Below are 27,992 nucleotides of genomic sequence, written 5' to 3'. Positions count from 1 at the left end.
AATAAAATAAACATTGTTTAAAGTTACTAAAATACACAAATTCGCAGATAACATCAACTTGATAAAAGAATAGTCTGTAAATTATATATTTCAGATACAATATTTGTAAAATGTTTACAAAAAATAAAGATTTCACTAACAAGTACATATAAAATGCATGCAAAAATGTTAATATCTTGGAAATATGTAATAAATATATCATTTTATATTATTATAATAATGTTTACTGTCAATTTTTATAAAGTTAAGAAATATAAATGACGTTACAATAAATATCACGAAAGCATGTATGATGGCTATCTCTCTTGAGAGGATTTTTGTAATATACGCGGTACGTGCATACCCTCCAACCTCCCTCTTCACATCGAGAGTGACATGGCGAATGACACTCGCGCTTTCTGTCAGTGAGCGAAATGACGCGCCGGAGAGCGTTTCCGTTCGCGTTTTTGTCAGCGTTGGTGTTCCGCGTGACACTTCAACAAGTCACTTCCGCTGAAACTATTGAAAATAAGAGCGTCACTGAGAAAGAGCAACCACTGGGTTGCATCGAATGCGGATATTACAGGTATAAATACAAGTATTTACATAGTTGCAATTATAATTATTATTATATTATTATTAAGAATATTTTATATACGGAGCCTTAATTTTGCCTTAAATAGGTGTCCAGAAAATCCTGGAAAATGCTTGTTGGGATCGGTACCTGACCCTTGCGGATGCTGTCCGGATGGTTTGTGCGCTCGTTTTCTTGGCGAACCATGTTGGAATTCGAGCATCCCTCTTCTGTCTCCAAAGAACCGTAACGATGGATACTGCGCAAGAAATTATCTGTGCGAGTTGCGATCTGACTTACAAGAAGAGGTACATATGTAGTTCGTTTCCATAAGAAAGAGACCTTCATGCATACAATATTCAATATTTAACGACTGAGAATCAAAATCTAACATGTTAAAAAATCGTTCTTATTAATGTTAGAAAATTTTATTGGCATTATAGATTTTTGAAATATCTCTAATTTTTTTTCATATTACATTAAAATTATTATTTACCGTATATATTTTTTAAATCTCTTATATTCCACGTATATGCGATTCATATATTTTCAATATAATCCACAACAGACGATTTCTTTAAGCATCGAATATGTGAATCGCGCGTTATTCTTACGTGCGATATTCATCACCTTCGTAAGTGATAAATTCACTTTTCCAATTCAGTTCAGGAGATTACGTTCTAGATTTCTCAGTTTAAACGAGCCTAGCAATGAAATATCCCGCTTTCTGAGTTAGTTTAACACAAAAACAGGAATCACGCGTCATTAGGTAAAATTACATCAGTGCGATATTTAAAGTAGACACATACATTATCCACCTACTGAGTTATGCTATCAATCAGATCTATCGCAATTTTAAGATCGCAACCAGTGACTTACGGTCGCTGACCCGTTCCGCTGGCCCTTTCGCATCTAATTTCATCTTGTCGTGCACTGTGGGTCGTAATCGCATTGTCAGAATATATGCGCATACACGTCATGCAATCAAACAATCAGGCAAGCCGTTTATGATATAGAGATGAATAAGAATAATACTTCGCTATATGATCTTAAGATAGAATCGTATTTAAATAGCCGAATCACTTTTTAAAGTTCCAAAGTTTCAATCAAATTAATTTTCTATATTAAATTATTTAAATCGGTTACATTAATTATTCGTAATTGAGCAAACTAACAACCCTAATACGATGATTATTAGCGTGAAGCGTTATGTTTGTGTCAGTTCCGTAAAGTCGTTCGGGATACAGCGAAGACGTGCTGGCGCACAAAGTACCACATTACCAACTTTAAGCGATTTAACTTCGCCAAAGTAGAAAATGAGAGAATTATTTTGTTTCGGGATATTTACGTTGACAATCACTGCGTCTATGAAGTAAGATAATATATCAAAATATGTAAAAAGCGATAAGAATGATTTAGAGTACAGAGAGAGGAAGGTCGTGTAATTTAATTAATAAATAGGATTGAACTTTTTATCCAGGATGCTCCAGAGGCAACCTGCGTCTGTATGGAACAAAGCCCGGCGTGTGGTAGCAATAACGAAACTTACGCGACGCCATGCGCGCTGCACGAGGAAGCGATGAAACTCAGAAACTCATCTTCCTTGAGGCTGCAACATCTCGGTCCTTGTGAGAGTAGACCTTGGATTCTGTCAACTCTGGAAGACGTTGCCTCTCCCTTTGGTCAACGTGTTGCATTAAATTGCGAGGCAAAGGGATTTCCAGTGCCGGATATCTTTTGGGAATTTCATTCAGCTGACGGAAGAAGAATATTGAAACTGCCGGGTAAATTGACACGATATCGAAACAAAATATTTTGCGAATTCTTGCGCTCTCTAGCAAATCTCAATAATAAATATACGATCGTTTTGAAACAAAGAACATAAGAAAACAATATGACTATAGAGAAATAATATACAATATAAAAAAATACTGATTTGATACTTTCATAATGCTTAACAGTTTTTCTTAATATTTATGCTGTTTGCAAACCATATAAATCTAATATATTGTAAAGTTCGATAAACAACCGTTTTATTCACAGGAAAGGAACATGAGGCAACGGTACATACGACCGACGGTCCAGAGCCGCTTATGCGAACATCTTGGATGCAATTAAGTCGGCTAAACAAAGAACATATTGGAATATATCATTGCATTGCTAATAATTCCATAGGCGAAGCAAGCGCGACTTCATTCGTGTCCATATCATAAGATATTTATACGCTTGTATTTCGTGAGATAATTTTTTACGTGATTATATATACATATACATATATATATTGGGCAGGAATATAATATGGTAAGAAAAACATATTCTGAATATTCAGAAAATATTTTTTTAACGAACAGACATATGAATAATGTTTCACACAAATGGCACACAATTCTAAGATTGAATATATTTCATCAAAATAAACGGCAGTCGATACTTTTGATGTAAAGAAATCTGCTTACGATAAATCAAATACAAGCAAGATTTACTTGTACAATCTACTTTAAGCTTCTTCAATTTTCTTGTCATATGCTTTGTTATATTCTTGCCAACTCTGATGCCATATTAATATTTTTCTGAATCTGTTTGCAACATGAAGTCTCGTTTTTCATTATTGTTACCAATCGCTTTGCGGTAGCGGCGGTGGACTGTAAAATATAATTTCAATTATAAATAGGATTCAGCATAAATAATTTATACACGCCTTATACACGCTTTTGATATTATATATTATAATACGTGATCTAAATATAAAATATTAAAAATGTATTATACATGGTGTCCGACATGTAAGTAGCCAAACGAAAAGTGGAGATAGATCGGGTCAACCTGAAGCGAAAAATCCTATACCATTTTGCTAAATTTGCAAAAATTATTATGTTATTAATTAAAATGTCTGAGCCAATGAGCGCGTGGGAAGTGGTAGGCCGGAATCGATAGAAATGTAAAATAGCTTACTTGTTTATGTCTCTTAGCGTCGGAAGTATTAGCTGAGCGAGAGAGGCGGAGTTACGCGGCAAGCGACATCGCGCCGAAAAATAATTATCGCGCATCGAGTGACGAGCGATGTCACCGCGCCCGAAAATAATTATCCTCTCGAATTGTTTTTTCGATGGCAAGACAGTGATGCCCTACCATTTCCACTCCACCTTGCGGTAGATAACAATGCATACGAGAGAGAGGATGATATTTCGAATTTTTACATTAAATATTGAGAGTGGATTATTAAATAATTATCCTCTCGAATTGTTTTTTCGATGGCAAGACAGTGATGCCCTACCATTTCCACTCCACCTTGCGGTAGATAACAATGCATACGAGAGAGAGGATGATATTTCGAATTTTTACATTAAATATTGAGAGTGGATTATTAAATAATTATCCTCTCGAATTGTTTTTTCGATGGCAAGACAGTGATGCCCTACCATTTCCACTCCACCTTGCGGTAGATAACAATGCATACGAGAGAGAGGATGATATTTCGAATTTTTACATTAAATATTGAGAGTGGATTATTAAATAATTATCCTCTCGAATTGTTTTTTCGATGGCAAGACAGTGATGCCCTACCATTTCCACTCCACCTTGCGGTAGATAACAATGCATACGAGAGAGAGGATGTTATTTCGAATTTTTACATTAAATATTGAGAGTGGATTATTAAATAATTATCCTCTCGAATTGTTTTTTCGATGGCAAGACAGTGATGCCCTACCATTTCCACTCCACCTTGCGGTAGATAACAATGCATACGAGAGAGAGGATGATATTTCGAATTTTTACATTAAATATTGAGAGTGGATTATTAAATAATTATCCTCTCGAATTGTTTTTTCGATGGCAAGACAGTGATGCCCTACCATTTCCACTCCACCTTGCGGTAGATAACAATGCATACGAGAGAGAGGATGATATTTCGAATTTTTACATTAAATATTGAGAGTGGATTATTAAATAATTATCCTCTCGAATTGTTTTTTCGATGGCAAGACAGTGATGCCCTACCATTTCCACTCCACCTTGCGGTAGATAACAATGCATACGAGAGAGAGGATGTTATTTCGAATTTTTACATTAAATATTGAGAGTGGATTATTAAATAATTATCCTCTCGAATTGTTTTTTCGATGGCAAGACAGTGATGCCCTACCATTTCCACTCCACCTTGCGGTAGATAACAATGCATACGAGAGAGAGGATGATATTTCGAATTTTTACATTAAATATTGAGAGTGGATTATTAAATAATTATCCTCTCGAATTGTTTTTTCGATGGCAAGACAGTGATGCCCTACCATTTCCACTCCACCTTGCGGTAGATAACAATGCATACGAGAGAGAGGATGATATTTCGAATTTTTACATTAAATATTGAGAGTGGATTATTAAATAATTATCCTCTCGAATTGTTTTTTCGATGGCAAGACAGTGATGCCCTACCATTTCCACTCCACCTTGCGGTAGATAACAATGCATACGAGAGAGAGGATGTTATTTCGAATTTTTACATTAAATATTGAGAGTGGATTATTAAATAATTATCCTCTCGAATTGTTTTTTCGATGGCAAGACAGTGATGCCCTACCATTTCCACTCCACCTTGCGGTAGATAACAATGCATACGAGAGAGAGGATGATATTTCGAATTTTTACATTAAATATTGAGAGTGGATTATTAAATAATTATCCTCTCGAATTGTTTTTTCGATGGCAAGACAGTGATGCCCTACCATTTCCACTCCACCTTGCCGTGGATAACTATGCGTACGAGAGAGAGAACATTTCGAATTTTTACATTAAATATTGACAGTGGAAATAATAGGGCATCACTGTCTTGCCGTCGAAAAAACAATTCGAGAGAATAATTATTAAATAATTATCCTCTCGAATTATTTTTTCGATGGCAAGACAGTGATGCCCTATCATTTCCACTCCACCTTGCGGTAGATAACAATGCATACGAGAGAGAGGATGATATTTCGAATTTTTACATTAAATATTGAGAGTGGATTATTAAATAATTATCCTCTCGAATTGTTTTTTCGATGGCAAGACAGTGATGCCCTACCATTTCCACTCCACCTTGCGGTAGATAACAATGCATACGAGAGAGAGGATGATATTTCGAATTTTTACATTAAATATTGAGAGTGGATTATTAAATAATTATCCTCTCGAATTGTTTTTTCGATGGCAAGACAGTGATGCCCTACCATTTCCACTCCACCTTGCGGTAGATAACAATGCATACGAGAGAGAGGATGATATTTCGAATTTTTACATTAAATATTGAGAGTGGATTATTAAATAATTATCCTCTCGAATTGTTTTTTCGATGGCAAGACAGTGATGCCCTACCATTTCCACTCCACCTTGCGGTAGATAACAATGCATACGAGAGAGAGGATGTTATTTCGAATTTTTACATTAAATATTGAGAGTGGATTATTAAATAATTATCCTCTCGAATTGTTTTTTCGATGGCAAGACAGTGATGCCCTACCATTTCCACTCCACCTTGCGGTAGATAACAATGCATACGAGAGAGAGGATGATATTTCGAATTTTTACATTAAATATTGAGAGTGGATTATTAAATAATTATCCTCTCGAATTGTTTTTTCGATGGCAAGACAGTGATGCCCTACCATTTCCACTCCACCTTGCGGTAGATAACAATGCATACGAGAGAGAGGATGATATTTCGAATTTTTACATTAAATATTGAGAGTGGATTATTAAATAATTATCCTCTCGAATTGTTTTTTCGATGGCAAGACAGTGATGCCCTACCATTTCCACTCCACCTTGCGGTAGATAACAATGCATACGAGAGAGAGGATGATATTTCGAATTTTTACATTAAATATTGAGAGTGGATTATTAAATAATTATCCTCTCGAATTGTTTTTTCGATGGCAAGACAGTGATGCCCTACCATTTCCACTCCACCTTGCCGTGGATAACTATGCGTACGAGAGAGAGAACATTTCGAATTTTTACATTAAATATTGACAGTGGAAATAATAGGGCATCACTGTCTTGCCGTCGAAAAAACAATTCGAGAGAATAATTATTAAATAATTATCCTCTCGAATTATTTTTTCGATGGCAAGACAGTGATGCCCTATCATTTCCACTCCACCTTGCGGTAGATAACAATGCATACGAGAGAGAGGATGATATTTCGAATTTTTACATTAAATATTGAGAGTGGATTATTAAATAATTATCCTCTCGAATTGTTTTTTCGATGGCAAGACAGTGATGCCCTACCATTTCCACTCCACCTTGCGGTAGATAACAATGCATACGAGAGAGAGGATGATATTTCGAATTTTTACATTAAATATTGAGAGTGGATTATTAAATAATTATCCTCTCGAATTGTTTTTTCGATGGCAAGACAGTGATGCCCTACCATTTCCACTCCACCTTGCGGTAGATAACAATGCATACGAGAGAGAGGATGATATTTCGAATTTTTACATTAAATATTGAGAGTGGATTATTAAATAATTATCCTCTCGAATTGTTTTTTCGATGGCAAGACAGTGATGCCCTACCATTTCCACTCCACCTTGCCGTGGATAACTATGCGTACGAGAGAGAGAACATTTCGAATTTTTACATTAAATATTGACAGTGGAAATAATAGGGCATCACTGTCTTGCCGTCGAAAAAACAATTCGAGAGAATAATTATTAAATAATTATCCTCTCGAATTATTTTTTCGATGGCAAGACAGTGATGCCCTATCATTTCCACTCCACCTTGCGGTAGATAACAATGCATACGAGAGAGAGGATGATATTTCGAATTTTTACATTAAATATTGAGAGTGGATTATTAAATAATTATCCTCTCGAATTGTTTTTTCGATGGCAAGACAGTGATGCCCTACCATTTCCACTCCACCTTGCGGTAGATAACAATGCATACGAGAGAGAGGATGATATTTCGAATTTTTACATTAAATATTGAGAGTGGATTATTAAATAATTATCCTCTCGAATTGTTTTTTCGATGGCAAGACAGTGATGCCCTACCATTTCCACTCCACCTTGCGGTAGATAACAATGCATACGAGAGAGAGGATGATATTTCGAATTTTTACATTAAATATTGAGAGTGGATTATTAAATAATTATCCTCTCGAATTGTTTTTTCGATGGCAAGACAGTGATGCCCTACCATTTCCACTCCACCTTGCGGTAGATAACAATGCATACGAGAGAGAGGATGTTATTTCGAATTTTTACATTAAATATTGAGAGTGGATTATTAAATAATTATCCTCTCGAATTGTTTTTTCGATGGCAAGACAGTGATGCCCTACCATTTCCACTCCACCTTGCGGTAGATAACAATGCATACGAGAGAGAGGATGATATTTCGAATTTTTACATTAAATATTGAGAGTGGATTATTAAATAATTATCCTCTCGAATTGTTTTTTCGATGGCAAGACAGTGATGCCCTACCATTTCCACTCCACCTTGCGGTAGATAACAATGCATACGAGAGAGAGGATGATATTTCGAATTTTTACATTAAATATTGAGAGTGGATTAGACCTATAGGGGAAACTACTATAAAAAAGCGCACCAAGCCATCCACCGCAAGGTGGAGTGGAAATGATAGGGCATCATTGTCTTGCCATCGAAAAATCAAAACAATTCGAGAGGATAATTGTTTTTTGGCGCTGTGACGTCACTCGATGCGTGATAATTATTTTTCGGCGCGGTGTCGCTCGCCGCTCGCTGCGTGACTCTGCCTCTCTCGCTCAGCTGATACTTCCGACGCTAAGAGACATAAACAAGTAAGCCATTTTACATTTCTATCGATTCCGGCCTACCGCTTCCCACGCGCTCATTGACTCAAACATTTTAATTAATAACATAATAATTATTGCGATTTTAGCAAAATGGTATAGTACTATCTCCACTTTTCGTTTGGCTACTTACATGTCAGACATCCTGTATATATCTAAGTATACTTACTCTGGCGTTTGCCACATTCTATCATCATTTGTATCAAGACTTACCCTAACAAAAAAGTATATTTTTATTTTTATAATTTAAGTCCTTTGAAATTGGATTTCAAATAATTCATAATGAGATATACTAACGATCTTGTTGGCAAGCTAATAACATCTTCCGTGAAATGATATTGTTTCTTGTATAATAATGATAAAATATGAGCTGTCGGTGTGCTGCCAATCATGACAATTGCACATACAAATATAGCGAACCAAAAACCGTTCTAAATATTAATTGTATAAAAAGTTTTGTTAAACATGCGCTCAATGTTTTATTATAGATTAATGTTTTATTAATTAATTATCATTTATTGTTAGATATTAGAATAATTGATGGTTTTATTTTCAATTATACATACGAAAGGACTTAAGATGTGACCACACAATAAATGTTTAGTTCCTTCTAAAATATCCCATAAAGGTCGACATTTAGATACTCCTGTACCCATTTCCGAAAGAACATACATCCGCCATTGATCTAGATAATTCGCCATTCGGTCTATGTACGACTTTGTTTTCTGCAAATGTAAATGATAAATTTTAATAATTTAATATGACTGATTTTCTATCTTATGGATAAGGAAATAGCTACAACTTTGCATTTTTCATAATTTACGATTATTTTTTTAGCATGTTGCCCACCAATTGAGCTATCTTCTCTCCCTGATGATCTATGTAATATTGTATAGTTCTCAGATGGGAAATCGACTGATTGACTTGACGCCAAAGAGGTTGCACTTTCAATTCCAGAATTGCAAGGCGATATACCAAATCATCTTGGAATTTCATTAGCGGCTTTACTCGTCTTAATGTCAAATCGCGCATTGTTATCCCAATGCTTTGCAGTTCCCTGGCAATACTTCGATCCTGCAGCTGACGGGATATATTATCTAATTGATCCGACATTGTAATCAAATCTTTATTCAGAATTGGCCCTTGAATCTGCAAAAGAATAGAAAATATTAATAGAGATATTTGGAATTAATATTTATGGATAGTTCTTTTTAATCTAGCTTTAAATTTCGTTAATTAATATGTATTATTGTAAATTATGAGATAGCATTTATTAATTATATTTGAATAACCAATATATACGTGCAAAATAAAGACATTAAAATAGATTTACGCTCATGTATGCGTTGTGTATTTGATGAATTGACGTAGCTATACATGCAGCTAAATAGATTTTAATTAGCAGCGGGATTGAAGCGTAATCACGAGAACAATTCGCTATGAAATGCGTATCGTTTATCATATAATATTAGCCGTCTAGTATTATGTAGTTATACAACTATGTAATTTGTTACTTTCTTTTAATATGCTAGTAAACTTTTCCTTCAAGAACATTTTTCAAAGCTATGCTGAATAATTGCAAGCTTTAATCAAATTTATTTTGCTTTTACTAGGAAAAATATAAAAATGAAAAATTAGAAAAATATGAGTAATATGGAGTGCTCTTAAATAAACGTAAGTACCATTATTCTGTGCGCTGTGAGATTCAAGCCATAAGCATACAAGAAATCCTGAAGGCTTTGATGCAGATTCGGTGTTAGTATTTGGAGACCTTTCAAATCGATTCTGACATTCGAGATTGCTCTAGACAAGCCTAGCCATGTCCAATGTGCAGTCAAATGTTCTAGTTTCATCATGTTTTCCAGCCCAAAGGCGGGATAAGCTGCCTCGTTGTTTCGACATTTTCTGCAAATGAATATACTGCTGAAAATAGCAACACACATTGTGCAATGCTCTGCTCGTTGCGTTTGTCCCTCGCAGCCTGAGGGATACTTAATAAAAAAAATATAAATAAAAAATACAATTTATACGTTGACTGTATGCAATCTATAATCAAACAAAATATAGAGCTACATTTATATTAAACGTAACAATGACGTATTTTTATTATTAAAATATGTAATATTTTATCTTTGATAATAAAAATATGAAAAATTAATTTTATTTTTAATTCCGACTGAAATGTGATTAAATTTAAGAATATTAATTTATATTTTTTCTTTTAATATATGTATAACTTGTAACAGTATTATTATGCATGGTCTCTCTACAATTTTCAGTTTAATCTACTTCTTTTGAGATAAGATATAATAATAAAGCTTGATTAGTTTGATTAAAGCAATATAGCTTACTCAAAGAGCTCCTTGAGGGGTACTGCAAGCCTTCTTCCTAAAAACGCTCGGGTTTCCAACATGGCTTCTATAATACGATAGTTAGGATCATGGAGCGGCCGACATATCAACATTTCCGTATGGCTGGCGATGCCCAGAGCGACGATGAATACTATCCAAAGTATAATCGAGACAAAACAACTCGTAACCACACCACTGAAATTTGATCGACACACTCAGCTTGACGATCTATCTTATTAAATCTGTAGGACTAACCTACGATTAAGCTGTTTGCTATTAGATTTAATAATAATCCATAATATAAATATTTATTTACCTTCTAACATTGTTAATTCTATAATATAAACGTTCTTTGCGTAGTAAGATATTTATATAAAAAAATTAGAAGTATTATTTTAATTATTTTATTTATATATATTATATATTTGTGAGTATTTCCTTTTTCTTGTTTTTTTATAGCATTATTTCAATAAATTGCAGATATATAAATATATTTTAAGACAATATTTTGTAATATTTAACATACATATCTAATATATAAACTTGATAGAATGAATCAAATTAAACAGATAATTAATCTCTGAATTGTACACTATATAACAAAGTTATTACAAATTTAGCATAAATTTTTGTTCAACGTAATATTTTAGAAAAATAAGAAAAATAGAATACAATAATATTATATAATACTTACCATAAAAGGGTTGGGCGTATTTTATTATCGGATGATCCCCAGCGACAGCACAAAGCCCCAATCAGTAGCGAAAGGACCAGCAGTATACATAGAACACTAGCTGCATATTTCATAAGCAAGAAAATATGTATTATTTTCCGTCAATTATTTGTACTGGATTGTAAAAGAAGTCTAATATATATCGTTATATAATCTATTAATAATTTTAATTATAAATATAGCACACAGCAAATATTGCAATCTTACTAATTATAAAAAGAATCAGTTATATTAGTTGGTGATAGTAGAACTAATTTTTCAATCAAATTTTATTACTATTATTAAAAGTGAATCATAAGACAAAGGAGTAAAGTATAAGCACTTTCATTGAAGATCAGTGAAATACTCGCTAAAATTTTGTCATTGTTTAAATCAATGATATTGTCACTATACAGTTTATATAAGAGAGTATGTATTATTGTTTTCTGCCATTTCTTTGTATAATAAATTTAAAATATATATATTTAATTTATCGTGCATAAAAAAGTCTACTTTTATTTTCTACTTAAATTATTGTATTACGTAAATAATCCGCGCGAATAAGTATATTATGTCAAATCTTAATTAAAATTCTATTTTAACGAACAATAATGTATATATTTATTTATGCATTTTCATATGTATGTATACATTTTATTTTTGTTATTAGAAATACAAGAAAATTATTACATCTTTTTTCAAAGATTCTTAAAAGTATTATTTTAATATACATTGAAGAAAAGAAATATAGAGAAATTTATATAAGAATGTGTCTGATTTTTACATAAGGGAAGGATTTAAACAAAGTTATCTGTTTAAATCCTTCTCTCGCATGCACATGTTTCCCACGATCTCAACGATCGTTTTTCAAATACCAAAGCGAACGCGGTGAATAACGGAAAAATATCCAATGTAATCTTGAAAAATTCTACATACCTATACCGATGATCCACCTGATATGCTCGAAAGAGATGACACGAGGAATAGCGTAATCCGCAATGCTTCTCACAGAATCCAGCTGCTTTGAGAGTTCGAAACTATTCGTCTCTACATTGCGCGTTTGATCGATAATCCTGGCACGTGCTGCATTGATCTCGCGCCGAATCTCTACGGCAATATAGAATTTTTCTACGTTGCTGCCATCTCAATTTTTCGTTATTTAGTGTTGAGCGTGGATATATTGACAGAGAAGGAATATAATTACAAGAAAAAGACACTTAATATACACTTAAAAATATATCTATAATGTTTTATCGTTTTTTTTTTTTTTTAGATTCTTGATGTCAACTCAATATCATTAATTTCATTTTTGAAACAAAATTTTATATGTACATACATACATATATATATATATATATATATATATATATATATACAAATTTTAATATATTTATAACAATTATAAATAACATGATTACCGCACCAAGATTTTTAAGATAACATAATAATATTTAATATTTCATAAGATTATATTACACTATTCAAACGAAATTTTTCGCATAATAATTTTTTTACGTCAGCTAAAAGACAATTAAATGCAAAAGTAAATACATAAAAAAGCGTATAATTTCAATGTTTTATTTTTTCTAAGAAAAAGTGTGCTTCAATACCATTCGTTAATTCGCCATGGAATTCAATGCAAAAGTCGATCCTATATAACGTGCTAACAGACAGAATAATTTAACGGTAAATTTTTCTCATAACAATCCAGTTTTCTTCGCGAACGTGCAGAAGCGTTAAAACTGCTTGGTAGCAATCTCCGATCGACAGACGTTGAACTGGTTCGACTTTATTATCATCGGCAATGGGGCGAACCTTTACAAATTTTTTGCGACTTTTTTTCACAGGGTAATATTAATGTGATATGGATTTCACATTAGATCCCGGTCGTCATCTCCCTATCGGATCTGTCTACCAATGGATAGTGCATGGACGGGCGACAAGCATTATTGGTCGATAGCGAGTTAAGAGAAGTCGACAGGAATACAAACTCGTGTCGCTTCGGTTCATCGAAGCATAACATCGATCATCTTTCATTTAATCGAGGAATATTCTCAATTTCCTTTATTAATAATTTCCTTGGAATTTTTCCCTTTTATTAATCCGAAAAGCAATATTCATTATTCAACAATATAAACATTTTATAATGCTTATCATAATGCTTATTTATATATCAGCACTATTATTTGAAAATATTTTTTAATATTAATTCACAGGAGCAAATCAATTATATGCATGTCTCCTATTATATAAAGTCAAAGGTATTTAATACAAAAGTAATAGTTATACTCGACGATTTATAATAAAATAATTAAAGCCAGAATATCAATAAAAATTGATCCAAAAAAAAAAAAAATCAGAATTTACAAGAAAGAAGTAAATTATTAACTTGTAATTTTTGTATGCGTCAAACATTGTTTTTTAAACTATTTTGGATTAGCACCTTAATATATTTTTGCATCTGTAGAATTTTGTCTTGTTTTAAGAACGGCTTATATTTTAATACCAAATTTTCAATTATCTATACAAAAAACATTGAAACAAGTTGATAAATAATACTATTATTACGTTCATAATAATGATACGATTTGTATTTCTAAATTATTCTGCAAGCTTATCTCATTATCGTTACAAAATACACATATCGGTATCTAGCGAAACAGTAAGTAGAATAGGTCCGTGATATCGCCCGACACGACAGGCCGTCAAAGCGTGACTCGCCAAGCATCAATCATCGATCCCAACGCGAAAGTTTATACGGGTGCCTCGGGAGAGATATATAACACACGTGGTATCTACCAAGATGTTTGCTCGAAGCATTTACCGCTTTTCGTTTGTCTATTAAGGATAAAGTCCCCTGACTCTCCCTTCTTCGTCGCCGATCTCGAGTTCATCGTATTCTGGGGTAGAAATGCTGACGCGTCTCTCGTCCCGTGACGAAATATCGTTTATACAGTACTATATGGAAAAAAGAGTAGAAAGAGTGCGCAAAAACGCATACTATTGAGAAACGTGATGTTTCGCGCAAAATTACCCGATCTAAAAAGTGACGAGGAGAAGAAGAGAGAAAATGAAAGGAGAAAATGAAATCTTTTTAACAAAATGATTTAATGGTACATGTGAATATCTTATAAGCTTTTTTTCATTCGATTAATTTTTCTGCTTGCATATAATTCTAAATGAATGTAATATATGCACATAAACATATTGCATTTATAGAAACTAATATATACATAAATGTATAGAGAGAAATATTTGTAAACTTTAAATAAAATTATACAATATTATTATTTAAATTTATTATTCAATTTATTATTTAAAAAATTATGGCATTTCTTTAAAATATTTAAAAAGTAGAATATTTCAGTAATATGGATTCTGTTTTAATTGCCATTTTGATTATATAAACCGTTTTTTTTTTTTTTTTTTACATAGTCTTGCATTTGAAAATAATCCATTACGCGAACGTATGTATTCGAGATATTTCACGCTGAAAATTTATGTGCATTTTATATAATATACCAGGAATTAACATATGCGTTATATTTCTTGAAATTGTATAACAACAGTGTTGAAACACTATTATGCTTTAAAAAAAAAAATTAAGATATAAAATGTTATTAACAAAGTTTAGCAAAAACAGAACTGTGATCTTATACATTTCAAAGATGATTAAGAGATAATGGAAAACAAATATCTAAAAAAGTTTAGTTTTATTGTACATATAACATTAAAGGGATAAACATAAATTTTGTTCATGTAAAATAAATAAAAAGTTTATAGTTGTTGCATTTGTATGAATTCTTTTGACATCAATTCATAAAATTTTTATTATAAAAACATTAAAATGCGCTTTTATAAAACAGATTTTTTCCAGCTTTCACTTTTTTCCAGCTTTATTCACGATAAAACAGGATTTAACTTAGTCTGGTTTGTTTACCTTCAAAGTTATAATATGCCTTGAACACATCACTGTTACTGAACGATATATAGATATATAGAGTGTAAAGAGATAAGGGAAAACATGGAGAGCAAAAGAGAGAAAAAGAATACTCAGCAGAGATAATGCGCACGTTATGAATCTACAAAAAGAGTATTTTCTTCAAAACTTCACTTTTTCATTCCATCTTCTATTCGCTCGATATTGGCTTTATGTCGAAATAATGTCTATGAAATATTACATAGAGAGACCAAAAAATTTTAAAAGTTTGATATTGTCGACTTCTCAAAGTATGCAGCGTTCAAAACAAATTTAATATAATAGTTCTCCCTATATGAGAGAAATCTATTCTTAATTTTTTCTTTGTTTCCCAATTTACGATCTAACAATAAATCGGCTTTCTTCGACGTTATTCCTTCCGCGAAAGTTTTCAAGCTATACGAAGTGCTGATATCGGTGGTTGTAAGAATGAGAGCTTGTTACATCCCTTTCTAAAAAAGGCATGAAACCTCGAACTCGAATATATCGAAGCGTTGGGGTCTCTTTTCCGCGATGCTGATTAGCTGTCTCGCTTGTGCGCTGCGACTTGTTTCATTCGTGTTATTTGCAACTGTCAAATGATGCGAATTTTGACAGTTTGACAATTTGTAAAAGAAAAAGTTAAAGTTAGGAAAAAAAAGTTAAAAAAATTGGAGAATGTCCATAAATAAAAGTGTGCGTGCAGCGCGCGCCTGTGTTCTTCTAGTATTGGTAAAACATATATATATATTTGTATACACAAACATAGATGAAGTTAAAGTAATTTTTTTCAAAATCCATATTCCTTTTTTTCTCGGACTTATTTTTTTTAAATCTATAAAATTTTCCTTTGTTCGTTTGCTTTAAACTAGTCGAGATATGCGGGACGTGTTTTGCGCAACGTCAAACTACAGCTGGACTTATCAGCATTTGCTACGGTTTAATCGCGGCGAAGGTTCACCAAGATTCCCGCGTTTTTCTATCTTTCTCTTCCATTGTTTGCGACAGTAGACTGCGTTCTTCCCGATTGCCGTCTGAATTTCTGCGATGAAAATCATTCCATGAATATGCAAACGCATCTATTCGTACAAAGCTTCGAAATTAATCAGAGAAATTGTGTCGAATATGTTAGAATAACACATATATAATGCAATTATTGTTACAAAATCAATTTAATTATCATGACATAATAATAGAAATATTAATATAAAAATATAATTATTGCTAAATTAATGTAAATTAAGATGAAAGGTTGGCATTTTTCCGAATGCTCGAAAAGCTATTGATGTGCTTAAACTTCTATGATGGAAAACTTTTTATCTCAGAGAGTAAATTAAATAATACATAAATAAAAAAAGAATTAAGAGAAATCCTTGAAATGTATATACGTTGTACTTATATATATATATATTTTTTTTTGTTTTCGCAAATTAGCGAGTTATACCATGAAATGGCAATTATTCGTGTCATTTATTACTTTCCCAACAAAGCTGTATAAGCTGCATTTATTCAGCTTAGCTCACGTCATTTCGCATAACATTCAGAGAAACCTGGCGTTGAAGGGACTAATTTAGCTTTCTTCGAGTACGTGAGCTCTTTGGCGAAGTTTCTGCGCTGAAGTGTCATCGCGATTTCAACGTGTCGTCGCGCGTGCTATAACGTATCATAATACATGACATCAATGCCGGAAAGTTTTCTGATGCTATATAACGCACATCGTTCTCTCCTCCCTTCCAGCCCGCCTCCTATTTTGATTCTTCTCAGAATCAAATAGTTATACGCTCAATTAAATTCTGCAGGATCCACATTTGTGATCTTTTTAAGCACGTTTGACTGCGACTGACTTGTATTGAAAAAAGCTCCGTATTGAGAACACAAATTTCTCTCGCGACTTTTTCCGATATAATATCAATTCGGAGAACGGAATGGTGAATTTTCTACCTACGGTTACGAGCATCCAATGTGGTCCGGGCTATATGATGCGGTACATGGAGGTATTCTCCGCGAGCTCGTCGTCCTGCTTCCGTCAAATTTCCTTGACTGATGTTCCGTAGACGTAGCAAACGATCGTCTTTCAATAGCTACGACAAAAAATATACACAATGTGAAATAAATATATGAAATAATGAAAATAAATATAGAAAAAAATGAAATATGTTACAGAACATGAGAGACGAATATAAACAGAAATATAAACAACGAGCAAAAATTTAATTAAAAAATAATAGTAAATATTGCTATAGTTGTTTCAAATAAATGTAAACTGCCATATGTAATTGTAACTGCTAATTATAATTGTTAATTAAATCTCCCAATTGCATTTTATCTATTTGTATCTATTTAAATAAATTTTACTGTAGATGAATAAAGTATCTACATACAAAAGCGTAATAAAAATCCGTCGCGAATCAAATCGTTTATTCGATGCGAACACATTAGACCGAACCAACGTCGATCGTAAAGTTTATTCACCCGTTCTATCCGTAGATCCAAGCGAATCCCCGAAGAGTCAATGACAGCACAAAGAGAACGATCTGGACCCGAGCATGCTCTCACCGCACCTTCCAAGTCTCGTCGTATCTCGTCCGTTTCTCTACTCAATTCCAATCCGAGTTTGTGAGCTTTCTCACCCTCCCTGAGCAAAGATTCAGTTCTGGCAGATAACTCTTGCGTCGCTGAAACATGCGATACGATACCATTAACGGCGTATATATCCTGTATTCACTGTTCTTATGTTCGGTTACCTAACACCCGGAGAAATTGACACAGAGAAGTTACTCGAGTTTACAGTGTGGAAATCAAACCCATCGAAATAATATCTGCTTCTATTCAGAAGAACAGTTCTGGTGGAACATTACTAACACATGTCGAGCACACATACACACATCCAATGCACATATATTAATAAAAGATAAACTTTGGATATAGATCATGAAAGATACGAACATACACCATTAATTTGAGATTTCCCTAATCTAATAACAAGCATTTATCTTCGTCCGTTTGATAATAATCGAGATCGATAGTGTTAATAATCCTAGATCGAACTTTCAATATACTGTGTACTCAAATAGGTTATCCAACTATTAGCCGACAACTGAAAGTAATAACGCGCGATGTAACGAAGCAATTTATAAGATGCTGCCACTGGCCTATTAATATATTAGACTTCGTCTAATACTGGTGGGAAATATAAGACAGTAATAGCGTGTCTCGTATCATGTCTCCGAACATTTGCCTCTACCGTAATAAGTTTCGTTACTTGAATTAATTCTACTACAAATGCATACCGTCGTGCGAAATCTTCGAGTCATGCCTCATGGCTATGTCTTTAGACGAACTATACGGCTACGAATTTATTATTGCGCACGATATAGCGTATCTAAAAAAAAAAAAATTGAAAAAAATGGTAGTGATATAAAGCATTATATATATAGCGCGTTTGAAAAACGGATATAATATTTAATATTTATCAGGCAACGGTAAAGTCTTTAAGAACTTCATCTCGCAGTTGAAATCTTCTTTAATTAAAACTTTTGGACGATGGGGCATACAACTTTGCCTTTCTTATTTATATTGGCTTATTTATATGGGTAACCCGTTATTTATTCCGAATTTTACTTTATCGTAATTTATGTATATTTTTCGAAAATTTTCTTAACGCTATATAATTTTTATATTTTCGAATAGATCAATGAAAATTATATAAGTAGAAAGGACTAATATAAAAAGAGAGAGAGAGAGAGAGAAAGGAAGAGAGAGAAAGAGAAACGTGTTTATTTTAAAACTTATAATTTACTCTCTTGCTACTTTTATTGATAATTCTTTTAAATAAATGGTGCATTTTATGGGATAATTTTTTTTTGAAACACCCGGTAGAGAGCACCAAGCATAACGCGTATGTATGATACACGTGTAGTGATTACGCAAGGGGTTGCACGAAAGGAGATGGCAAGAGAGACGTAGTTGTGGTAGTACCTGCTAATTTAGTTAGTATACTATTAGTAACTTAGTATCCTGACTAAGTGACACTCTAGATCGAGGAGGTCATTTAACGACGGGAAATTCTCTTGAAGACCGAATGATCTTACTAGAAACAACCTAAATCACTCCTGACGTCGAATTAATTTGCGACCCCAAAAATAACGTTTACATATGTACAGACGTATTAATTAAACATGTTTGAGTAATCAGATGATATCAGATATTCGATAATATATATGTTTATTGGCACGAAAGTTTTCGGTATATATTTGACTTTCAAAGTAATTAAAATTAACGTTTCCCATTTCTTTGACATAATCATTTATTTAATTTTATTTAGCGTTAATATAAACGATGCAACACTCATTCTATTGTATATTGAAATGTTAAATCGTTAAATGAATGTTGTCGCATGATGCGTCACAGAATGCCGTGAATCCACGAAGTCGTCAGATTTATTATGACCACGCGCAATTCGCGAGGCAACAACGAGTGAACGACGTGGTCGCTTCTCCATACGGAACGTGCAATTCGACGCATAAATTAATATACGTACGACGAACCACGCGCGACGCGTAGATATTGCAGTTATGAATATGCAAACATTTCGGAGTACATCGCCACCTTCCGACAAACGAACTATAATATTAGCACGGAGTATTCCCAGTAATATCTATTGCACCAGATACATAACACTTGGAGTTACAAATATCTTAAGCTAATTTTTTGCGCTCTAAAAAATCTGATAATAAGATAAAAAAAAGAGTATATCTATCTATTTATAAATTGCGGCTGTCGCTTAATCGTCGCGAATCGTAAAATTTTAATCTCGTCATTATTTGAGATTGTATATCAGAGAATTTTAGATAGAATAATTTGTGTTGCAACGTATTTAGTACAGCTTAGAAATTTAAATACAGTTAGAAATTAAAAATAGCTAGAGAAATTTTGTCTAATATTATGCGATTTTAATTATACATATACATATATTATATATCATTCCTTCTGTTTGTTTTTAAATTTTTTGTTCGTTTTATTAAAACTCACCATTTGCCAAATCAACGAGTGCATCCAATGCCACGTCCAGTCCAGTCTCGGCCGAGAGTTCCGTCTGAACAGGTTTGCCCAACAATTCCTCGACATCTGTAAAACACAAGTATAATATTACTAGAGAGGTCTATCTTTATTCCACGACTATTCCTTATTAACGTAGAAACATTACATGTGCTTATATTAAATTCAGAGCACTTTTACATTTTAGAGGACTTCAGATAATATATCGTTATCCCCTCAAAGAATTGTCTGCCAATCACAATTGAAAATTCTACAAAGAGAAATTGTTAGGATATCATAACAATATCAAAACAAATACATAAAGGACCGTAATAAAAATAGGAAATGGATCGTTAAAAATACATTGTTAAAAATGGATCGCGATCGCCTCGGGCTACCAAACATACATACAATATATAGACGCGATATTATAAATTCCGTCACGTCGATGCGTGGCAGTAATAATTTATCCACCCTGTATCCGCATCAGTTATTGTTATCTGATAGGTATTTCGGGCCAATGTGCAGGCGATTTGATAATGCAGATCTTTAATAGCATTGCGCGAAATCCCTCTGATAACAATTAAAAATATCTCTTTAATACAAATAGATGGTAGAAAATTCAATATAAACAATATCATCGATATAAACGTTGCAAAAACATTGGACAATATTTTGTAATCTCGAGTTTAATATCACAGTATCAGTAGCCGGAAATCTAATTCCCTATTATGATATATATCTTTAGTATATATAGAATCCGAAAAAAACGACACGTATAGTCACATTGCTGATAAACCCGTATCATTGTCGTTCCACTTGGCGCGCGGTACGTGATCTGAAATCAAGACAGGACGCCAGTGTATATGCGCGCGAGCTTTGTGGTGGCAAACACGCATAGTGTCCAGCAGTTGCATTGCACTAACGAGCTCAATTTGCTCAAGATTGTTAACGTGCAGGTGACAATGGGCCCGTTAAGCGACGATTATAGACTGTCGATAGCTTTCATTAGGTGCATATGCGTCTCTAATTGAGGGAAACGTCATTAAATGATGATGCCGGACATCGGCGCTTTGCCTAGATAATTCATGTATTAGCTGAAAGTATAGGCTGAACTTACTAATTCGTTTCTATGCGCAATATAGATTTATAAATATTTAAAATAATTATTTTCAATTTAATGTGTGTGGAGCAAGTTAAATTTGGTATAATAATAAATTTAGTACGATATTTTATTCTTGCCAAAATTAATATTTAATTTTCAAGTTCTAAATCCACGTACCAATTCCTATAAGACGGATTAAAACTTAATTTTTTAAACTATCTGCTTAAGTAACTAAACGAGTCTCGAGATCCGAGAATTTTAATAACTAATGTCTAAAAAGATAAAATCATGACAGTCTTTATTAGTTAATTAAAAAGATAAAATTATATAATGCCTAAAAAATAAAGTTATATTTTAAAATTTTGCAAATATAAGCTTTAAGTCGCTGTGTGTATATACGTATAATAATTGTGTATATATTGTATGTAATACGTATATATTTTTAAATAAAATAAAATATGATAAATGGTTAAAAAAATAGAATATAATAATGCAATATATATATTTTTTTTTTCTAATTGTATATTTATTTTGAGAAACAGGATTATTTTAATTATAAAAGTTAAGTACTTTTTCATAATATACATATGTTTTTCCTGTAATATCGTTGACATAAGTTAAATTAATTGAATTGTTATACCATTAACTGTAAATGAATTTATTGTGTGCAAGCAAAATGATACATATAATAAATTATTATCACCAAATTTACGAGAGAGAAAAAGAGGGAGAGAGAAAATGTCCAAACTTGTCAAAAATATTCCAACTTGTCAGAGAATTAAATATGCTTTGATATTATACATAATAAAATGAATAAAAAATAATTGGACAAAATAAAAGCTTTCGAAAATTTAAATACTACACATAATTATAAATTTACCTTTGTTGGTCTGCATAAGACATAAATATTAAAAGTCCAGGGAGCTGATTATTGTTCCTCATTGTATACATATATTCATTTTTTACATTTCAAAAAAATAATCATTGTATCATTTTCACTTTTAATTATTAAATAATTTTTAATTTAGTACAGTATAATTAAGCCAAACTTAAATTTAAAATTGTTAAATTGTCATAAAAATTCTGATATGTGAATATTAATATTATACATGTCATTTTCAATATTGGCTGCCCAAATTTCTTTCACTTATCACATTAAGCCATGAATCGTTAAATCGTTCAACTTTGATCACGGTCAATTTCATGCATACGACAAAATCGCTTAAATCTGACAAATCGTACAGTTGATTTTAATATTAAATGCGAATATTTAGTGATAGAATTAGCCAGCTTTGTGGCTACGTTCAAGAATCAAGAACAGAGAATCGCTTGTAACTATTAGCTTGCATCAAAGTAGCGGAGTTCTAGCAATCGAACCGCAAGTGGTTCTCCGCTTTCCACACTTCCTCCTCCGGAAATTAGTTAATCGACCATGAGCTGTATTTCTACTACCATTAGCAGTCACGTTACAAGCAATTATTTAATCTCCTAATAAGAAAAAAGATTTTTTTTTTTAAATTAGAAGCGAAAGAATGATTAAACGTACAAAAAATATGCAATTTTAAAAAATGCGCAAATAATTTTTAAAGACTTTATTTTGCTTAATGTATTCTCTATTATGGCATATTTTTATATTTATAAGAAAATCCCGCAAATTTTATAGTATCTATATAATTTTAATGATTTTTTTTTATTTCTTAGTTTCTCATGTCTTTTTGATACTCTTCACACGTTGTACGAGCGTAACGAATACAAAGATAGAAAGTCTGGAAGCGCAATTAAGACAAAACACAATTATGATAATTTGCAGGATACCCCATACAACGCAGAACGTTGTAACAACATTGCAGTATCATTGCAACATTGTAGCAACATTGCGGCAATGTTGCAAATGTTGTTGCAATGTTCTGTGCTGTAGAGGACATTTACATCGGTAACACAAAAGAAAAGTGTTCAGAGTAAACATGTCCAAAATCATGTCGCAATTCTTATTGAAAGTGATGTAGAATTTTGCTTTTGTTGAGTATAAGACATGTAGAGCGCATTACTTATGCCCAAAATAAATTTTCCGCAAACAATGTATTTTTATTAATATCGTTAAAAAAAAATTGACTCACTGTCTAGATCCGCGAGAATTGCTTCGCTAGCTACGTCCAAGCTTCTCGTAAGACATTTTCGTATTTGTGACGTGGTATCCGTGTGGTAGTCCTTTAAATCCTGCAACGCCGTCTCTACCGTTATAGGCAACTTCCCGATCCCAGCCGCCAACGCCTCGTTGCATATTATCATTGTCACCATGCAAGACCTGTGAACCACGCATCAAGGATTATGAATAACGTAGCGAGTGCTTGCTTTAGGTAAAAGGTTTCCCAGCGTCATAGCGAAATGAATAGTTAGATATATATACCTACTTAGGCTGCCCTTTCCCTTCTTCCTATCTTCATTTATTTTCGTCATACTTCTTCATCTAATATTAATATAGCCACATTTTTTTCTAACGATTAGGAATTTTTTTTTAATGATTAGGAAATACACCTTTGTATATAAAATATAGTTATTGCATATGAACGTATATTTTAATTTTTTATCTTTACTATTAATTCTAACGATTATTAAAAATAAAGAATAAAAAATAATTGTGTATTTATGTCAAGCATAAAGCAATAAAGAAATGTATATCATTAATTGAACAAATCAGTGTAATCACGAGAATTTGATCGTCTTTCTAAATTTGTGACACCATTACGTGCTCACGAAATGTAATCAAGAAGGACAGAAGAATCAGGGAACACGAGTAAGGTTGAAAGTGACGGTAATAAGTTCCGAGAGCGGTATCTAAGAACGAGGAAATCGTCATGGATCTTACCCGAGTATAAAGGTGAGAACGGCGAGGAGAAATGTGAGAACACCGGGATGCTGAGAGGGTTTATAATCCTGTCTGATTGGTCGACAGGCGAGCCAAAGTTCTGTGCCAGGAATTATACAGGCTAGTACGCAGCACACGCCTGCTAAGCTCAGAAAAGCTACTTCCATGTGCACAGACTGTAAAAGTTACAACGAGGCTTGTGAGAAACTTAACAGTAATATCCGTATGACGTTAGATCGCAACAATTATATGTATAGCGCATACATCGCGTCGCGGAAAACTCTCTCTTTCCGAAATAAGGCAAAAAGCATCGAGAGAGCAGCGGCGATGCTCTAATGAAGACTTTCTTTAATGAACCACTCCATTGTTCACCAGTAGCTAAATATCTCTAGTTTCTCAGCGTGATTTTGCCTTACCTCTGAAATCAATTTGATGATGCTTATGCGGTTTTCCACGGCATCTGCCAGTAAATCTGTAAAGAGCGAGAAGAATTATAATTCTCTCTCTGCTAATTGGAAGGAAGACGCTAATTGTTCGATAATATCGAGAAATTTATTAAATTACTCGCTGAACCAAGAGCCATTAAACGGTAGGATAAAAATATTGGATGTCGCTTTATATACAGACAGATGTCCTTTAATCACAATTCGCAATTATCTATAAAAATCCGTCGATCATAGAATTGAAAATTATAACAAACAAACGTTCAAACGCATGAATCGAGCTTTTGCAACACACGTTTGATATGTGCATTCAAAATGTTCTTTTTTTTTTTCCCGTTGAAGTATGAATTATTGATACAACCAAATTCACAAAATTTTGATTATTCGAATCTAAAACACATCTGTCGAAGCATACGGAACATCTTTTAAAAGCTTATACGAGCTTATTAAAATTGATCGCAGGAATCATTTTTTATCACCTTACCGATCGGTATGTCGTAAGGTTGTACAAAGGACAGGAAGCCTCTGAGATAATCGAAGACGAACCATCTTTTATCGAGGTGCAGACTTGCCATCTTGTAACGCTCCTCCATGGCAAATTTCGGGAACTTTAGTTTCGGTTTCTCATCCCAATCTCTGGATGAGGTCAATGTTCCCGGATGCGATATGTTCGAGTTGTTTCTCGTATCGTCCAGGAGCACGTTCGTCGCCATCATGTCCATCCCGCTCTCCTTCTCCTGTGTCTCGTTTGAGGAACGAAAAATGAGGAAGCTGTCGGTGGTCGAGCAATTGTTACCACCCGGGGTCGAATCAGTTGAGACTAATTCTTGAAGCGTGTACGCCCTCGAGGTTGCGATGACCAGAAGGAAGACTGTAAGTTTTAAAGAAGTGGATGCTGTAGCAATTTGTTGTTTTCGCGCAAATCGAGGTGATAATAATAATTTATTGAATTTTAAAAATTAATAAATTGTAGACATTATTTCAATAGTAAATATTATTTAACATATAATTTGAAATTTTATAAATATTCATAATTATTTTTTATAGTTTATAATTTTATAAGAGTATTTACAATATCATTGTTTTTTTCTCTAGTAACGTAAATGTATTTCAATATATTATATTCGCGATAGATATACCATATAATTAATAATTATAATTAATATTTGTTAACAAAAGTTTAACAAAAGATTTATATAATTATATATTGTTTAGATACATTTATTCTAATATATGACATTTTTCACTAAAAAAAAAACTAAAATAACTAAATAAGGATAGAATTTACATACATCTATAATTCATGGAGTCTAATTGCTCTGCAAGCTATTTCTATTAGCGAATATAATAAGCAAATAATTGTTTAATAGTATAATAGTTTAACAATACAAAGAGTAAGCATATATAATGTTGTATACTTACTCTTATAATATTAGATTAAACTTTCTATTAAGCCTGTCTGTTAAAAAGTAAGGAAAGCAATACATTATATCTATTCAGAATGTTAAATGCGTTTCTCCACTGACATAGACGACTTTGCCCTTTCCTCTATCCTCTTTATTAATGTTATTCCATGATATGCGCTTGAAGCCAGATTGCACTACCTCAAGTTACGTTTAAATAGCACTGAAATTGAAATTTCAACTAATGCTCTCTGAAGATCAAACATTATAGCTTCTTAAGCCGTAAATAGGATTATATAATGTTGCGATAGTATTAAAAAAAAATGTCTATTTAAAAGATACTATTAAAAACTCTCCGATACGTAACTCTTATCTTTATTTAATAATTTTACTGTTGCATTAAAATTAGCTATGTTTAAAAAGATCTCGTCAGCAAATTGTCCAGCGGTTTCCTCGTTTCAATTTTATTTATTTTATGACAAATTATATTTTCCTTCGCGTAGCAATTGATTTTAACTCTCGTCAAATTCATTACAAGAAGTATTAAAAATTAAATAAAAAATATAACTACAGATTACAAAGCACAATACAATTTACAAAGCACAGAGAAATAGATTTGCAATTAATTCTGTGTGAAACTGACACTTTGCGTCGACAAAGCACTATCAGACTAAAGCGTCGTTTCTTTTTATTTCTTTATCAATTTTTTTCGAGAACAACAATTTTAATACGTTTTATTAAAAAAGTATTTTTAGACGGCGAGAAAAGATGCAAGCAAGATGTAAAATGCTCATGCCTTGGATTACGATCATTTTTCAATTGAATGCCGTTTTCCTCCATACGATAATCAACACTAACAACAATTGCGTCTCTATCGAATCGCGGTTACTAGCAGACTGTCATTTACTAGTATTTGTAGAGGCTTCGGTGAAGTCCCGCAAGTGTCGATATTGTCGAACCCTGAGAAGACAACGAATTAAAGGGGGGTTGAATAAACGAGACTAGACGATATCGATAGACCTAAGAAATTGTACGAGAATGAGCGCAATGTAATTAGTTTATGCAAAATTTAGCAGACAACAATATCAAAATGAAAGCGTGTTATAAGAATGAGAAATTATGACAATATAATATATCTAATATACAATATATTCGATTAATTAATAGTTTAAATTGTACGATATTGTAAATGAATTTATAGAAGCAATCATAAACAAAAAAATTAAATCAGATTAAGTTTTTGGCACTTTGTAATATATCGTGCAAGTATTCGGATGTAGATGGAAAAATATTATACAACATTTGTGTTTCCGTTAAATTAAGCGCATAAACGCTGACTCAGGCACCAACAGTTGCTCAGTATAAATACACTCCAAATAAAGTTTTACGTAATAAACAAAAATTAATTTTCGCTTAGTTTCTCTAACATCGAACCATATAATCTTAACTTCCTAATCCGATGCAAACCGTAATTTTTGTGTGATATATATTAATGGAATATTAATACACTACTGGATACAATTTATATCGTTTCTAGTCGAAAACAGGCTTGCCCGAAAAAAGCTTGGAATGAAAGATCAATCTTATCGAAGAAAAGTTAGTGAAACTTATCAATAAGGTTTTTACTTTAGCAGTTTATTACACAGGTTGTCTAGCAACAAAAAATTAATGAGATCTTTATCTCTCAATTTAGAAACTTAAAACGGTAAAATGCTGTACAACATTTCTGTATCTTT

The 27,992-nt window shown here is 32.6% G+C and overlaps 2 protein-coding genes across 4 annotated transcripts; one reads left to right on the top strand and one right to left on the bottom strand.

Annotated features, from left to right (window-relative positions):
• Window positions 1-413: 413 nt before the first annotated feature.
• On the top strand, window positions 414-3,619 carry LOC138942529 (insulin-like growth factor-binding protein-related protein 1). Its single transcript, XM_070312788.1, has 4 exons — window positions 414-565; window positions 663-861; window positions 2,034-2,337; window positions 2,597-3,619. The coding sequence occupies exons 1-4, from the start codon at window positions 414-416 to the stop codon at window positions 2,764-2,766; spliced, it is 825 nt and encodes a 274-aa protein (XP_070168889.1). The 3' UTR covers window positions 2,767-3,619.
• On the bottom strand, window positions 2,845-26,313 carry Prom (prominin). 3 transcript variants are annotated; one of them, XM_070312783.1, is made up of 17 exons: window positions 26,276-26,313; window positions 25,338-25,724; window positions 24,827-24,882; window positions 24,411-24,586; window positions 23,662-23,849; window positions 20,434-20,529; window positions 17,875-18,077; window positions 17,348-17,483; window positions 12,381-12,551; window positions 11,427-11,526; window positions 10,733-10,927; window positions 10,064-10,286; window positions 9,231-9,530; window positions 8,948-9,106; window positions 8,679-8,812; window positions 8,551-8,595; window positions 3,083-3,195 (listed from the first exon to the last, which is right to left on the bottom strand). In XM_070312783.1, the coding sequence occupies exons 2-17, from the start codon at window positions 25,573-25,575 to the stop codon at window positions 3,165-3,167; spliced, it is 2,451 nt and encodes an 816-aa protein (XP_070168884.1). In that variant the 5' UTR covers window positions 25,576-25,724; window positions 26,276-26,313; the 3' UTR covers window positions 3,083-3,164. The 3 variants fall into 3 exon arrangements, with proteins under 3 accessions (XP_070168885.1, XP_070168884.1, XP_070168886.1); XM_070312784.1 differs by lacking the exons at window positions 8,551-8,595; window positions 8,679-8,812 and having other exon boundaries at window positions 2,845-3,195; XM_070312785.1 differs by lacking the exons at window positions 24,411-24,586; window positions 25,338-25,724; window positions 26,276-26,313 and having other exon boundaries at window positions 24,827-24,872.
• Between the last annotated feature and the right edge of the window lie 1,679 nt (window positions 26,314-27,992).

Source organism: Polyergus mexicanus, unplaced genomic scaffold (assembly GCF_030449975.1).
Source record: "Polyergus mexicanus isolate NDT 795.1 unplaced genomic scaffold, iyPolMexi1.0 SCAF_23, whole genome shotgun sequence".
Classification (NCBI taxonomy): Eukaryota; Metazoa; Arthropoda; class Insecta; order Hymenoptera; family Formicidae; genus Polyergus; species Polyergus mexicanus.
This window is presented reverse-complemented; position numbering and strand designations above follow the sequence as displayed.